At 41.2% G+C, this 17748-nt stretch overlaps 1 protein-coding gene across 1 annotated transcript in view; it reads right to left on the reverse strand.

Moving 5' to 3' along the window:
- The window catches only part of MIB1 (MIB E3 ubiquitin protein ligase 1), a 56513-nt gene extending 41194 nt beyond the window's left edge, over positions 1-15319 (reverse strand). Inside the window, exons 1-5 of the mRNA XM_060775157.2 lie at positions 14753-15319; positions 8356-8527; positions 7995-8124; positions 4435-4539; positions 1668-1734 (exon numbers count right to left, since the gene is read on the reverse strand). Coding sequence (XP_060631140.1) covers positions 1668-1734; positions 4435-4539; positions 7995-8124; positions 8356-8527; positions 14753-14981 — 703 coding nt within the window. The 5' untranslated portion in view covers positions 14982-15319. The remainder of the gene's footprint in view (positions 1-1667; positions 1735-4434; positions 4540-7994; positions 8125-8355; positions 8528-14752) is intronic.
- Between the last annotated feature and the right edge of the window lie 2429 nt (positions 15320-17748).

The raw sequence follows: 17748 nt of genomic DNA on the forward strand, positions 1-17748 counted from the left end.
AGGAAATTCGTTCTAATATTTAGGTGGAATCTTTTTTCCTGCAATGCAAATCCACTGCTACATTGTGTCTTAGTATCTAGAGCAGCGGAACACAATCTTGCCTTCACCTCAAAGTGACATCCTTTCAAATATTTAAACATGGCTATCATGTCTCAAGTCTCAGCCTACTTTTCTTCAAGCTAAATATACCCAGATCCCCAAGCCATTCCTCATAGGGCTTGGTTTCCAAACCTTTGATCATTATGGTTGTATTTCTCTGGAAACATTCTAGCTTTTCAATATACTGCTTGAATTGTAGTGCCAAGAACTGGACACAGTATTCCAGATGAGGTATGACCAAAGCAGAATGGAGTAGGACTATGACTTTCCTCAATCTAGACACTAGGCTACTGTTGATGCAGCCTTGAATCGCATTGTCTTTTTCAGCAGCCACATCACTGTTAACTCATGTTCATTTTGTGGTCTATTAAGACTCCTAGATCCTTTCCACATGTGCTGTTTTCCAGTTACCCACCTTATATCTGTGCATTTGATTTGTATTGTCTGTGTAGTACCAAAAATGTCTCCCTGTTGAAATCTCTTTTTTAAGTTCTGACTCAGCTGTCTGGCGATTTTCAAACTGTGCTTCGCATCCACCACCCCCCCCCCTCCCCTTGCCAAGGAAGGATGCAGCCTGTTGAGTTCTGCTGCCGCCAGCACGGCTTGCAGGGCCTTTCCACTGCTGCCACTTTGACTGTGCTTTTCATGAATGGCAGAAACAAGTTGGACTGGGTAGCCTCTAGAGTTGCTCCTATTATTAATATTATTGCTACTATTATTATTTCAAAGGCTGGATGGTCATCTGTTGGGAGTGATTTGATTTGTGCTTTTACTGCAGAAACAGGTTGGACTGGGTGACCCCTGGGGTCTTCCACTGAAATACTGTTAAGTTTAAGGTTAAAATTGTTCTTAATTTAAAATACTGTATAGCTCTTTCTTTCTTTCTTTTGCACTACAAACAAGGTATGTCCAGTGTGCATAGGAATTTGTTCATTTTTTTCCAATTAGTTCACACAAATATTCTCCATCCATCTGCCACTGGCCTGGCTCATCTGTCAAATTTAAAAATGCAATGTGGCCCTTGTGTCCAAAAGTTTTTTGGGCTCCACGAGAAATTTCCTTCTAAAAGGGATCTGCAGCTTTAAAAGTTTGAGAACCCAATCTGTTAGTCATTTTGGATTCTGATTTTGTCCCCTGGGGTATTCCTCTCGATTTGGTGTCAATTTGGTGTCAAATTTGAGATGCATGCCCTCTATTCCATTGTCCTCTGGCATTTTGTAGCACTGAATTTCACAGTTTAATCCCGCCACATTTGCAGGTTAAGCATTTGAGGATACAGCCAGTTTCCCCACTGACCTATGCATGATCAAAAATATGTTGTCTCTAGGTCTTGAGGAGTGTTCTCTCAGGTAAAAAATAATTTTATTTGTATTAGTATTTTTCCACTTTCACTGGGATCATACACCTCTAACCCCCACAAACCTTTTTGCTTCTCCACTCTCTGCAGACCTTTATATGTCTATGCCAAGTTTCTATTTATACCAATTTTTCTAAACTAAATCTTGTAAACCTTCAGAAAATACACAATAATTTTGTAAAAATATCAGTTCATGATTCTCCTAACTTACCAAGCACTGGACAGTGATCACGGTAGAAGGATCCTCCTTTTGCATCCTGGACGCATTTAAGGTCTGACTAAAAGCAACAAAAACACACAGACATTAGCATTAGCTATCTGAACACAGATTGATTTGCCCAGTGTACTACTATCTGCATTGTATTGACTTTTTCAAACAGTTATCTATGACGGCCTGATATTTGGAGTTCCTTTTAACCATATCTTCAATTATTTAGCTTTACTTTGCCTTATTCCTTACATGGATACTAAGAGGATAGATAACTATGCTTTATCATAGATCCTATGCGAATAACCTTTTCCAAGAATGCAAAAAAATCTTAATCCAAAGGGAGGTATTAAGTCTTAGTTAGTGAATTCTGTATACATATTTGTGTTCACATATGCATGCACACATTCCTAACTTATTGGACATTTTCTCACCAAACATGAAGAGCATTGCTCAATTCTAAGCACATCCATTCAAATTTTAGTGCAACAGCTTTTAGACAAGCTAAGTAAAGATCAATTCTATGCATGTCTATTAAAAAATATTCCCAGCAGCTTTATATATACAATGCGAAGTCCAAAGTGTTTATAATTTAAAAAGAATGTGTGTGTGTGTGTGTGTGTGTGTGTGTGTGTGTGTAATGCAAATACCATTACAGTTTTGCCTCCAACCTGTGACTAGAAAACAGGATTTGTCTTCCTGACTGGTTGTGCTGTGCCTCAAGCTTACAGCAGGCTTTCTCAAGCACCACTGCCTTGGGGGGCCGGGGGGGGGGGTAGCTTGGTTTAGGCACCACTTATCTTTTTTCTTAAATATTGTTTATGATATATGCCTTAACTCCAAACTAAAACTTTTATTTTGTATCCAAAAAGTGAATCCGGTACAAAGAAAATTACTGGCCCAGTTGACATAGAGAAGTCTGTAAATGGTGACATTTCTTTCTCAACAAAAAGCATGGTATTCCTTTTCCATTATATTCAGTTCACAAAAGCCTCCGATTCAGAAATACACTCGTCCTTTGCTGCTCTAGTTACAATTCTAAATTGCAGAACTGCTTCCCCAAATACTCTTAAATTGTAACTTATTAATTATTGCTCTGTAAAAAGTCACAATAAAACTTTCAATGCATAACAATTAAGCAGCTTAATAAAAATGTTTTTATAATATTCCACAGTAATATAACACAATATTCTATATTTTGCCTTTACAGGATACACAAACTATTTTTTTGAAAAGTAACATCTATTGAGCACACCTAGCAACAACTGCCACTATGCTGCCCCTTCTCTAACTGTTGTTCTTGCGACGCCTAATCCAAATAGCAGCCATCTGGTGCTATCTTGAAGTAATTCCCATTGGACAAAGGTTGTTCAGCACATATTACACTAAAGTGTGAAGCGAACAGGAAGAGAAGAATCCTTTTATTCATATCATCTGGAACCGAGGAAGCAAACAAAAGGACAGGTGGTGTATGGGCCAACCATGTGCTACAGCAAAGCTCTGTTTCTTTATTACTTGGAGGAAAAAAAGAGCTGCAAATATGAGGTGCTGGCAGATTGCAGGATGAAAGAATAACAATTTGACCACTGAGTTATGTAATGCACCAAAATACTATTATTTTTTTTGGAGGAAAAACTAAAATAAAAGATCATCAACAAAAACTTCCTGGAGGACAGGAGTCAGAAATATACTACAGATATGAGGTAGAAAACATGTATGCAGTAGCAAAAGTATGTGTCTGAACAACAATGTACTGAAGCTGCGTTCCTGTAGTTAAAGATATGCCTTTGCCTAGGCATGTAAGACAATAACCTTTAAAAGGGATTAAAGTATGAATGAAGTCACCCTGCATTCAGATCAATGTCTTTACAAGTAATCCTCCTTTCTGTATAATTTAGTGGAAGAAAAATATATACAACACTGACATTACAGGAATTAAAATAGAACTTCAAAAACAGCATATTCGACCACAATTCTGACACTAAGCATGCACATTTTCATGTATACAAAATCAAACATTCTATGAGGTAAGAAAGGAAAGCAAGGAATGTATGAAGATTTTTTTGCACTAGCAAATCATTCTGTTTTCAAGCAGGAGGAGTCAATTAGAATATATTGTTGTTCACCCAAGGACAATGGATTCCACTGAATACAAGTTCCAAAGAAAGAAATAATGATTTCACAAATGCCAAGAAGTACATTGGGCTGGTAACTATATCTTATACCAGGCATCTCCATACTGTTTACTGAATCTTGAACATGTTATATATTATTTTAATGATAAATATTCCAAAACCTCCAAGAAAAAAGGAAATATTATCTGGCTCACTTCTACTTTGAGTGATTATAGAAATTAACGTGAAAATTTTACTGCAACTTAATCAAAGTCTTCACAACACTAGCACACCATGCAGCCCCAAAACATCAGATTACCTTATGGTATGTAAATAAACACAGAATGAACAGATTTACATTTATTTGGAATTAGATACTTTTCAGCCATCTTTGTATCTAACCATTTCTATCCATATTGTTTACAAAAGTAAATATGCTATTTACAAAAGTACTTGTGATTAAGACTGAGACTGAAGCCAACTCTGTCTGTATGTTTAATAAACAGAGACCAGACTATTGCATATGCATGAGCTATCCCCACAGCTGTATGAACAATGAAGTTTCTAATAGCATGCAAACTGACAGAAGGATATCACAAAAGAAGATAATGGCACAGCACATGCAGTTTTACTCTTTGTACTGCTTTACTCCTTACCATGCCCTCAAAGCCAACTCTGTAGAGGTTTTTAGCCCCATTGTCCCACAAAACATATGCTGCACTGTGCGGACTTGATGCACTCCAGTCCTGGATTTCAGTTACCTAGAAAAGTGAAGAAGGAGGATTGTTTTCAAAAAGAAATTTACCTTAATGCACAGCATACTGATAAGAACACTAACATGTACTGTTTGTTGACACCATGTATAGCATACCTTTCCAAAACGTTTGAGGCAATTAACATGAAAAAGAAATAGAACAGACAATAAAACACTGCCACTAATCAAGAACAGTAAAAGAAAACACAAACACACACAAATCATAAAAGCACAGTAAAAGCTAACACAAACTGCATTAAACTTTTAATAAACTAAGGAGGCCACCTTAGAAAGGAGACTTGCAGCTAGCAGTTAAGCAGATAGTTCTTAACAGTAAGCTGCATCGAGTCCTTCGGGAGATGCTAGCGGGGTACAAATAAAGTTAATAAATAATAATAATAATAGTTCTGAGTTAGGAACTTAAAAGGTGCAGTCATCAAAAGGCTTCTCCTCTAGTCCCAATGACAGCATGATGGAAAATCTGGTGTGAATTGTATTCTGATTTATAATCAAAGCAATTTTAAAATAAGTTTCACTTTTACAACAAGATGAATTACAGGTCAATCATATCTGGAAATTTTAATAATTCCAACAGACCACGCCTTTCCTAGGATATCTATCTCTGTGACTGAAATACTCAAATACACTAAAAAAAATTGACTTTGAGGGGTAAGAATCAAGAATGCTTTAAGGAGGCCAGCAACCATGGAGCAGTAGCTCCATATCCTCAAGCTGCAGAAGCTGAAATATATTAATTATTAAGAGCACAAAATGGAACACTGATTACATTCATTTTCTGTTTTGCTCTAAACATGACACAAGCGGGTATTGATATAAGCAGTTTAATTTGAATAAATGTACTGAAAGTTAACAAAAAGCGAACTACCAAATACTCAGTCCCAATTTCTTTTTTCAGTTATAATAATACGTTTTATTTCTTGTCTGCCTCTCCTTATGGCTCGAGGCAGGTTACAGCATTACTAAAATATAAACAAACACATAATTTTAAAACACTCCATAAAATACACACATTAAAACATATCTCAATAAATTACAGATTAAAAAACACAAAACAAAAACAAGGCATACAGTGGAGTTTAAAATTCACAATTAAAACTGTCTAGGTAGGCCTGCTGGAAGAGATAGGTAATAATAGTTGTGCTAGTCAATACTAAAAATGAATCATATCAAAGCAAAGGATCCCAATATGGCCCTTCTTTCAGAGGTATGCAAGGACCATGGCAGATCAATGTAAATCCCTTACATATATCAGAATTCATCTGTATCTATAAGCCACTTAAGATGGACTAAAAAAATAAACCTGTATTTTCACCCATCATCTTTATTTATTTACTAGCTTGGGGACCCGGCGTTGCCCGGGTTATTAGAGAAAGTGGGTAATGGTGGTTCTGTATGCCAAGTTTGGTCTTTATTGGTCTTTGGATAATGGCAGCATTATTTTCAGGAAGTGAGTGAAGGTACTTCAAAGTCCCATCATCCATGGGCCATCCTCCTACAAACAGCAGCAGGATATAGAGTGGGTCATGGGGGCTCTGTGTGCCAAGTTTGGTCTTTATCAGTCATTAGATGAGGGTGGCAGTGGTGTCAGTAAGTGAGTGAAGGTACTGCAAGTCCCATCATCCAAAGTCCATCCCCTTTCAAACTGCAGCAGGATGTAGAGTGGATCATGGGGGCTCTGTGTGCCAAGTGTGGTCTTGATTGGTCATTAGAAGAGGGTTGCAGCAATCTTTGGAAGGGAGTGGAGGTACTTGAAGTCCCATCATCCATGGTCTGTCCTCCTCCAAACTGCAGCAGGATGTAGAGTGGGTCATTGGAGCTCCATGTGCCAAATTTAGTCTTGATTAGTCATTGGCGAGGGTCTCAGTGGTCTCAGGAAGTGAGCAAAGGTACTGCAAGTCCCATCATCCATCCCCAAATTTTTCCAAACAACACCAGGTCGTAAAGTAGGTCATGAGAGGTCTATGTACCAAGTTTGATCTTGATCCGTCATTGGATGAGGTTTGCAGAGGTCTCAGAATGTGAGTGAAGGTATTGGAAGTTCCATCATCCATGGTCCACCCTTCTCCAAAACTGCAGCAGGATGTAGAGTGGGTCATGGGGGCTCTGTGTGCCAACGTTGGTCTTGATTGGTCATTAGATGAGTTTTGCAGCAGTCTTGGGTAGTGGAGGTACTTGAAGTCCCATCATCCATGGTCTGTCGTCCTCCAAACTGCTCCAGGATGTAGAGTGGGTCATTGAAGCTCCATGTGCCAAGTTTAGTCTTGATGAGTCATTGGCGAGGGTCTCGGTGGTCTCAGGAAGTGAGTGAAGTGACTGCAAGTCCCATCATCCATTGTCAAATTCTTCCAAACCGCACCAGGATGTAGAGTGAGTTATGCAGGCTCTCTGTGTAAATTGTGGTCCTGATCCATCATTGTTGGCAGTTATAATGGTCTTAGGAAGGGAGTGCAGGTATTGCAAGTCCCATCGCCCATGGTGCATCCTCCTTCAAACTGCACCTGGATGTAGAGTGCACCATGGAGACTCAGTGTGCCAAGTTTGGTATTTATTGGTAATTGGATGAGGGTTGCAGTGGTATGAAGAATTGAGCAATGGTACTGCAAGTCCCATAATCCATGGTCCATCCCCGGCCAAACCACACCAGGACGTACAGTGGGTCATGAGAGGTCTCTGTGCGAAGTTTGGTCCTGATCAGTCATTGGATAAGGTTAACAGTGGTCTCAGAATGTGAGTGGTGGTACTGCAAGTCCCATCATCCATGGTTCATCCTCCTCCAAACTGCAGTAGGATGTAGAGTGGGTGATGGGGGCTCTGTGTGCCTATTTCGGTCTGTATTGGGAGTGTTCTGACCCAGCCCCCTTTGGCCTTTCCTTTCCTCTCTTTCTCATCTCAGAATGTTGGATTTGAGGCTGGCCAATCAGAGACCATATGCAAATTTCCTTCTGTCATGCCCCGTTTCTGCCATGAACCCTCTTCTCCACCAGGGGCTCCTATTGAAGCTGGCCAATCAGAGACCATATGCAAATAGCATCACAGCGGCAGCCAATCAGAACGCTGGCACATACACCTTCCGCCCTCTGTCCGCCCTCTTTCCTTCCTCTGTCCTCCCTCTGTCCTCCCTCTGTCCTATACAAACAAACACTCTTTATTATATATACAGATTTATTTATTTATTTATTTACTTTGCTTATATACCGCTGTATCTCAAGCCCGAAGGCGACTCACAGCGGTTCACAAACAGTAGAAACAGTAGAAAGAGCAGCGGTTCCATACAACATATAACAATTGACTTAACACATTATCCATAAATTACCAATAAGCAATTACAATGCACAATTATTACAAAAAACAACCGTACCCAATCTTCTCATCATCCAAGCATCTTTAGTTTATGCCTAACCAAATAATTATTTATCAAAGACATAGGTGCCCTACTCTTACCTTTCCCCTACGTCCATTGCCACCATCCTGGTCTTCCCACTGCCAATCAACTCCTCGCACCACCCTGGCACCAGTGAAGATTCCCCTTGCAGTGATTTTCTTTGATTTGCGGCGGGATTCCAGTAGTACCCTAAAATTTAATATTATGTTTTTAGGTTTTTAAAGGCCACATCCAAAATAAATTTAACATGATATTTTATTTTCAAAAATTAAGACAGACTGTTCTAACAGTTCTTTGAAAAGCCACTTACATCTCAATTTATTGACCATCTTAGCATTTTGATTCTTGGTAGGACTTTGTTTCCCACTCACAAAACTGATGACACGGGCATTTTTTGTTACAGTGTGCATGTAAAATTACCTTTCACTTCCTGGGGTTGTTATTCTATAAAAGCGATGTCTCAGGTGATGTTTATCCCCATGATAACATACTGTACACAAGTCATAATTTGTGCATTCTGCACATTTCCACCGGATGCCAATTATTGGTTGTTGGCGACAAGTATCACACATTGTCCCATCATGCTTAATTCCTGTGGAAAAGAGTATTATTAGTACTTTGGTATATTTATTTGTATGTATATACAAAAAAGGAATACTTATGTGCATAACGTGATGTCTCAAATATCCTATTCATTTTAGAAGCAGATACTTGCACTACTTTATGCCCATTCTCCTACTATGACACATTGTTTGTACTACATACAAGTTCAGTCAATAAACTATACAATGTTTTTAAGGATAGGTAGATCTACTAATGTTAGTAATTTGGCAAATGTCATACATCTGAACTTAATCAGTAAAAAAGTATAGGAATTCAGTATTACCCACTGTAAAGCTATGGACAAAGCAGGCAGATGCTTACCAGCTGGTGTCTCATGCACTGTTCTCCATTCAGCTTCAATTAATATTGATACAGTAATTCAATGGTAATACTGTTGACCTAGATCCAATTATTAGTCTCAATGAGAGTCCCCATAATTATTCAAATTTGTTGGGACTTTACTACAATTTTCCAGTCTTATAACAATATCAACAGACTTAACACATATTTCTTCTCAACAAAACTAAAACAGGTTATGTTCTACACAAATATCTTAGAAGCTTTTTTGAATAGCCAAACTGAAATATTTTATTGGTACAGCACATTTAGACTTCAATCACACATCTACATGAAAGCACTGTTCACTGAACCGAATGGGCTTAGTCCTAAATAGAGTTGCAATTTTTTTGCTTTGAAAAATCACCAAACTATACAGAACTGCATCTGGACATTATTTCTTATACTTGGACACATAATAATTCAACAGATTAATTTTCTTTGAATTCTTGATTTTTACAAGATAAACTATGAATAAAATAAAGGTCGTTAACATATGCAATATCAATATCCTGTTGTATGCATATTCAGAATTTTTTTAATTTCCAATCTCACGGATTGAGTATTAATATTAATTATACTGCTAATTAATTTCATGTAAGAATACAGTTTTAGAAATACTGCATAGTAAAATAAAATAGTAAAATAAAATATTCACATAAATCTTTTGTTTAAATATTTGTTTGCCACTAACCATAATCACTCATAGTGCTGATGATGTTAGGTAGCATGTGTGGATCAAGATCCTTAAAGGAACGCATAGATGTATGTTTTTCCAATTTTACACGAGCATCATGGAGTTTAGCAATATCCCATAAAGGGGACATTCTGATACTGACACTGATATTCCTCAGTGTTAAAAGCCAATCATAAGAACATTGTCTTAGAAAATTTACTAGCTCAGTGGGAATTTCTAAGTTGGATCTCTATTATCCAAAGTGCTTAGAACTAGCAATCCTTTGAATTTTGGAATATTTGCATAAACATAATGAAATATCTTGGAGATGGGCCCAAAGTCTAAACATGAAATCAATTTATTTCACATGCATACACATGGACTGAAGGTACTGTAATTTTATACACAATATATTTAATTATTTTGTGCATCAAAAAACAAGAGTGTCATTATTATTTGTTTATTATTATTTACTAATTTTTCTCTCGCTTTTCTTCCATGGGTGGGACTCAAAGCGGCGAACAAATCAAAACCGACAGAAATTACGTGACATGCAATAACTGATAAACACATAACACAATTACATATGCCATAGACAACAAAGTTAATAAATACAACATATTCTGCAAAAAAATCCTTGGGCCTCAGGCCACTGAGGCCGTCCATAAAAATTATATTAAAAATCTTAAGGCACCGTATATTTAATGATCTCAGACATCCATATATCGACAATTTTGGATTTATGCGTAAGGGATGCTCAACCTGTAAAAATATTTATTTATTTATTTATTTATTTGTTTATGTTGTCAAAAATAAACAAAGAAATAAATTATGTTATTTGTGGTCCTGATGCTCATCCCTGACTTCCTTACCAATGTCCCTTCATCTGCTGCTCTGGAAGACCATTTAGAGGTCCTCGACTCAGATTTAGCCATAGTTACACCACATCACAACTTTAAATGTAGACAGTCTCACTCTCTCCTGCATGATTTTTTTTACAATGAGAAATCAACAAAGCTTTGAAAATGAGTGTGATATAGTCTGGAACTTTTAATCGGCTCAATAAGGTGTCATCTACACAAGAGGTTGCCATAAGTCAAGATTTGACTTAAAGGCATGCTATAGAATCTGGATTTTGTTATAGTTTATTAATTGTTTACTACACTGTAAGTACAAAGATATTACAATCATTATTTCTCTGTTATAATAGGAGTATTTGGCATCAAAATTTCCTTGTGGTTTTAGAAGGACAACATTAGGTGTTGTATCACTTGGTGTTTTAAACAATGTAACATGCACCTTCTTTAAGCATAATTTTTCCAAAACGGCCAGGAAATTAAAAATAACACAAATAAGTAATGCAATGAGTCACCAGAATGAAAAAAGGCTCTCAAATCCTACCCTCTTTTTCTGAAGTAGTAAAACATTTCCAAAAGTTGCTCAAGTCATTCTTACTAAGCCAAAGCATTCCTACAGTTACAGGAAAGATTAATGTAACAGCAGGAAACTTATTTTAATGCATTTTATGCAGTCCAAGGCTGCAATTCAATGCTCATAAAGCCCTATAGAATACCAAGAGGGTCTTCTTTTGCATGAGGTTGGATTTGACTTCATAGCATCCGGGAGAAATTAACCCAATTATGCAGCCCTCCAGTTGCTGCTGGACTGCTGACCAGCATAGTCAATAAAGAAGAATGCTGGGAACTGCAATACAACATTTGGAGAGTCACATAATACATTCACCAATATACCAGGAAAGAAGTGTTCTGCCCCCAACAATTTATCCACAAACATGTTCTACAAATGCTAGATTTTTATATCTACCTTTCTCTAAATATCAAGGTGATTTCTCTTTAAAAATACAAACACTAAGGGTGAATTTACAATGTAGAATGAATGCAGTTTGATACCACTTTAACTACTATGGCTCAATGCTATAAAATCCTGGTATTTGGAGATACCAGCTCTTTTTGGCTAAGAAAGCTAAAAAACATGTAAAACCATAACTTTCATAATGCCATAGCATTGAAACAAGACAGTCAAAGAAATATAAAACTGCATTAATTTTATAGCATAATGCACCCTCATCCCTACTAAAGCCAAACACCGCATCTACACTGACCATTTAATGCAGTTTGAAGCTAGCTTCAAACCATGGTGGTCAATCAACAAACCCACACAAAAGCATGTGAAACAAAGCCCTTAACGTGCATCCATGCTCTATAATTGTGTAATCGCCACCCAGGCCTCAAACTGGTTCCAAGATTATCTATGTAATCATCTACACAGTGAACCACTTTCTTCAACACCGGTCAGAAACTGTAATCAGTGTAGATATTTTCTAAATTCCTCCAAAGCTCCAATTTTATTCAAACTCACTTATCTGGGAGCTGATTTCAACGAGGCTCAGGGTGCACCTACACTGTGGAATTCATGCAGAATGACACTGCTGTGGCTCAATGCTATGGAATCACATGTGTTCCCGTTTGGTGACACAACAGCACTATATGGCAGATAATGTTAAAGAGGTTATAAAATCAAACTACAAACCCCATGATTCCATTGTATGGACCCATGCTGATGAAACTGGGGCCAAACAGCATGAGTTCTACATGCAGGGATGTTTTGGATTATTGCCCTATCATCTCCTTTTTCTTCCAGCTCTCATGGGCCCGCCTCTCTGCTGACCTCTCTGTGGCCTGTCTCTGTCCCCAGCTTCCATATTCACACCTCTGCCTCAGGGAAACACTGAACAGCAACACGGGGCCCCCAGGGCAACTGGGCAAGCCCTTGGCGAGGAGGATTGCCCTGTAGTCGCCTGGCTGTCTGGAGAGGAGCCCAGCCAGATGCCACACCAATCATAGGAGTGGGAAAAAAGCCCCATGCAGGAGTGGGCCCATTGTTGTTACTGTGTGCCTTCAAGTAGCTCCAGAGGGGAAATCCTTGGGGTTTTCTTGGCAACATTATTTTCCAGAAAGGCTTTGCACTTGCCCTTCTCTGTGGCTAAGAAAATAGGACTTGCCCAATGTCAACCAAGGCTGAGCAGATTCACAGGGGGCATCAAGGTTGTAAAATTCATGCTGTTTGACACCACTTGAACTGCCATGTCCCAATACAGGCAGCCCTCAAGTTACAAATGAGATAGGCTCTGTCCCTGTGAGAATTGGATATTGAAAAATTTGGCTTGTTGTGGAAACAAGGATTAGCGAGAAAGCTTCAGTGGAGACACATCTTCTTTCAGGAGTGAATTTCTCTTCCGAGGGGTATATTTCTCTCACTTCCTGCTATGTCACACCCATTCTTAACTAGGTGTCAGATGTAAGTCAGATGCTTGTAACTTTGGGACTGCTGATATTATGGACTCCTGGGAGTTGCGTTTCGGTGAGGCATCTGCACATTTTTAGTAGAGAAGGCGAAAGATACAGTTCCCATGATTCTATAGAAGGTGTCATGTGGCAGAAATTCCACAGGTTAGATCAGTGGTTCCCAACCTGTGTTCCATGGACCACCAGTGGTCCACAAGAACGAAAATATGGTCCATGGCCTCACTGTTACTACACCGTTGCCTCAAAACCACACAGCAACAAGAGCGATTGATCTCGCAAAACCTTCTTATGATGCTGAGGCAATAGAGATGTTGGGAGGGAAGAGACTGATGACCCATGAAATATTACTACTCCCTCCTTCTCACATCAGCTCTAGATTATTAAATATGGTTTTGTGTGGGCAAGCAGATGGCGACTACTAAGTGGCGTATGTTCTGCATCAGAAACTAGAGCTGATGTGGTCTACTCAATGCAAATTTCTGAACCAGCACCCCAAATAACCAAATCAAATCTAAAATTGACCACACAGCAACAAGAGCGACTGGTCTCGCAAAACCCTCTTATGATGCTGAGGCAACAGAGATGTTGGGAGGAGAGAGGCTGATGACCCACGAAATATTACTACTCTGTCCCTCCCCCCTACATCAGCTCTAGATTATTAAATATGGTTTTGTATGGGCAAGCAGATGGCAAATATTAAGTGGCATATGTTCTGTATCAGAAACTAGGGCTGATGTCATCTATCCAATGCAAATTTCTGAATCAGCGCCCTAAATAACCAAATTTAAAATTGACCACAAACTGATTTGTAACCCTTTTGGTAGAAATGTTGGAGAGTGATCCCTGGTCAAGTGGTCCTTGGTCAAATAGGTCCTTGGTCAAAGCTGGTCCCTGGTCAAAGTTGGTCCCCGGTCAAAGGGGGCCCTGGACAAAGTGGCATATGTTCTGTATCAGAAACTAGAGCTGATGTGGTCTATCCAATGCAAATTTCTGAATCAGCACCCCAAATAACCAAACCAAATTTAAAATTGACCACAAACCGATTTGTAACCCTTTTGGTAGAAATGTTGGAGAGTGATTCCTAGTCAAGTGGTCCCTGGTCAAATAGGTTCCTGGTCAAAGTGGTCCCTGGTCAAAGAGGTCCCTGGTCAAAGAGGTCCCTGGTCAAAGTGGCCCATGGTCAAAGAGGTCACTGGTCAAATTGGCCCACGGTCAAAGAGGTCCTTGGTCAAAGAGGTCCCTGGTCAAAGAGGTCCCTGGTCAAAGTGGTCCCTAAGTCAAAGAGGTCCCTAGTCAAAGAGGTCCCTGGTCAATGAGGTCCCTGGTCAATGAGATCCCTGGTCAAAGTGGTCCCTAAGTCAAAGAGGTCCCTGGTCAATGAGGTCCCTGTTCAAAAAAAGGTTGGGAACCACTGGGGTAGATACACCCACAGTCCAACACTCACACCGTTATCATGATCATTATTATATTTATTTATATGATGCTTTCCTCCTTTAAAAGGGGAGATAAAGTGGCAAAAAACAGTAAAAACAATACGATGTACAATTCAAAACCTACAGCATATAAACTAAGCATGGGCCAACTTGGGCCCTCCAGGTGTTTTGGACTTCAACTCCCATCATTCCTAACAGCCTCAGGCCCTTTCCTTTCCCCCCTCAGCCGGAAAGGAAGGGGCCTGAGGCTGTTAGGAATGGTGGGAGTTGAAGTCCAAAACACTTGGAGGGCCCAAGTTGGCTCATGTCTGCTCTTAGTGTGATAAGGTGTCTACAGAATCCTAGCTTGCCGTGGGAGGAGATCCAAGGGGCGGCGCTAGGAGCGTTAACGCGCGATGGGAGCGCCCTAAACCCTCCCCGGCCTGTCCCGGTCCCCGCCTCACCGGTGGGCGCGCTGTCGAGGATGCGGAGGTCGTAGGCCCCCGAGCAGCGGTAGTTGGCGGCCGTGCCGTTGTCCCAGACCACCACCACCTCCTCGGGGCTCTCGAAGCTGCGGACGGTGCCGACGTGCCCCTCGCCGCCGTCCTGCTTGCCCCACTTCCAGTCGGGGCCCCTCACCACGCGGGCCCCGACGCCCTCCACCATCACCCGGTTGTTCCGCGAGTTGCTCATCCTCTGGGCGGCGGGCGGGGAAAGGAAACGCCGGCGCAACAAAGGCCAGGAGCTCGAGTTGGAGCCGGGCCCGCCGGTCTCCTCGACTTGTGGGGAACAACCGGGGCCTCCGCGTGCACACCGCGGCGCTTCTTTCTCTCCCACACACACGGAGACACCCCTCTCCCGCAATCCCAAGTGGTCTCGTCCTACTTGGGGAGACCCTTACTCGGAGCCGTCCAAATTCCAAATGCGGGGGGAGGGGGGAGAGTGTCTGCTGCTACATCCGGGCCCCGCAGCGACAGGCGCCTTTCGAGTGGAGGAAGGGCCGTGGAACTTTCTGCGCATGTTCCGATTCTGTCATTTCACCCGAGAATGGAGAGGGGAGAGCGGAGGGAGCGGTCTATTCAGAACAAAGAGCGACGTTCCGTAGCGACACCTAGGGGGCCGGGATGGGTATTGCACCTGACACGGCAAAAAGTATCTTAAATGCTAATGCATTTAATACAGTGGTTCTCAACCTGTGGGTCCCAGATGTTGTGGCCTTCAACTCCCAGAAATCTTAACAGCTAGTAAACTGGATGGGATTTCTGGGAGTTGTAGGCCAAAACACCTGGGGACCCACAGGTTGAGAACAACTGATTTAATACAAAACACACCTTGCAAAATTACAACTCCCAGGATTCCATCACATTGAGTCGTAGCAGTTAACATGGTGTCCAACTGCATTCATTCTATGGTGTAGATCAGGTCCTCAAACTTGGTCCAAGGACCAAGGCAGAGACATCCCCAGCTCATCCCCTGTTTGGGTATCAGCCAGCACGTCAACGACTTAAATCTAGAAATAGTTTTCTAAGATCTACAGAGACACTCGCTGGAACACCTCAGCAAGCGAGAGTCCAAAAGTGGCAGGCTCAAACCGAGAAACTCAACCAATGGCTGATACCAAATGAGAGACTCCCCCCTGGGCACACAGAGGACTGGGCGACTTGGAAGGCGCTGAACAGACTGCGCTCTGGCACCACGAGATGCAGAGCCAACCTTCAGAAATGGGGCTACAAAGTGAAATCCTCGACATGTGAGTGTGGAGAGGAGCAAACCACTGACCACCTGCTGCAATGCAACCTGAGCCCTGCCACATGCACAATGGAGGACCTTCTTGCAGCAACACCAGAGGCACCCCAAGTGGCCAGATACTGGTCAAAGGACATTTAATCAACTACCAAACTCACAAATTTTGTATTTTGTCTGTTTGTTTGCTTTGTTCTGTTAGAAATGTAGTATAATCGACTGGTTGCCCTGACATGACAAATAAATAGGTCCTCAAACTAAGGCCCAGGGGCCGGATACGGCCCTCCAAGGTCATTTACCCAGCCCTTGCTCAGGGTCAATCAAAATCTGAAATGACTTGAAAGCACACAACAACAACAATCTTATCTCATCAGCCCGGTGGCGCAGTGGGTTAAACTCCTGTGCCAGCAGGACTAAAGACTGACAGGTGACAGGTTCGAATCCAGGGAGAGGCGGATGAGCTCCCTCTATCAGCTTCAGCTCCTCATGCGGGGACATGAGTGAAGCCTCCCACAAGGATAATAAAAACATCAAATCATCCAGGCGTCCCATGGGCAACATCCTTGCAGACGGCCAATTCTCTCACACCAGAAGCGACTTGCAGTTTCTCAAGTTGCTCCTGACACGACAAAAAAAGAAGAGGCCAAAAGCAGGCCCACACTTTCCACTGAAATACTAATAAGTTTATATTTCTTAAAATTGTTCTTCATTTTAATTATTGTATTGCTTTTAAGTGTTTTTTGAACTACAAATAAGATATGTACAGTGTGCATAGGAATTCACTCATGCTTTTTTCAAATTATAATCCGGCCCTCCAACAGTTTGAGAGACTGTGACCTGGCCCTCTGTTTAAAACATTTGAGGACCCCTGGTGTAGATGCATCCTTTGTTGTAGGGTACAGTGGAATTACTTAAACCTGCATGAAAACCCACCAGGAACTTCAATCATGGATCCCCAGTGGGTTTTGTCATCGAGGGCATCCCAGACCTCTGCCTTCAAGCTGAATTGACCAGCCGCAGGGAATTCCGCAGTTCCTGGATGCCCAGTTGGGCCAAAACTGATTAAATGTGGCCCAGCAGCAGCCTTTTTACAGCCTTATGCTCCCTCCTTTCACTTCTTTCCCCAGCCCAAACAATGTAACAAATACCTAAATAAAGACTAATTGAATTGTAACCTCTACCTCTCCAGGATGATACTTTGTGTCCCTTTCCTGACTCAACTGTTTCAATACATGAAATAACTTTTTCCAGGCCACAGGAGACTGCAGGCCTGCCTGGGATGCCTTCCAGGCGTCCCAGGGAGGCCAACTCTGCGTTCCTTCAAACCGCGGATACAGAAACCCCTTGGGGGCTCGTATCCACGAGTTGACGGATCAACTCCATTTTGGTGCCATATTTTTCCTAGCCAAATTCTAACCCTATCTGCTATCTCGCTTTTTGCATTTTTGCATTTTGGGCTCCTATGCTCGGGGAATAACCTTTGGTTTATTAAGAACTAGCTTGGGGACCCGGCGTTGCCCGGGTTATTAGAGAAAGTGGGTAATGGCGGTTCTGTTTGCCAAGTTTGGTCTTTATTGGTCTTTGGATAATGGCAGCATTATTTTCAGGAAGTGAGTGAAGGTACTTCAAAGTCCCATCATCCATGGGCCGTCCTCCGACAAACAGCAGCAGGATATAGAGTGGGTCATGGGGGCTCTGTGTGCCAAGTTTGGTCTTT

This window comes from Anolis sagrei, chromosome 4 (assembly GCF_037176765.1).
Source record: "Anolis sagrei isolate rAnoSag1 chromosome 4, rAnoSag1.mat, whole genome shotgun sequence".
Taxonomy (NCBI): domain Eukaryota; kingdom Metazoa; phylum Chordata; class Lepidosauria; order Squamata; family Dactyloidae; genus Anolis; species Anolis sagrei.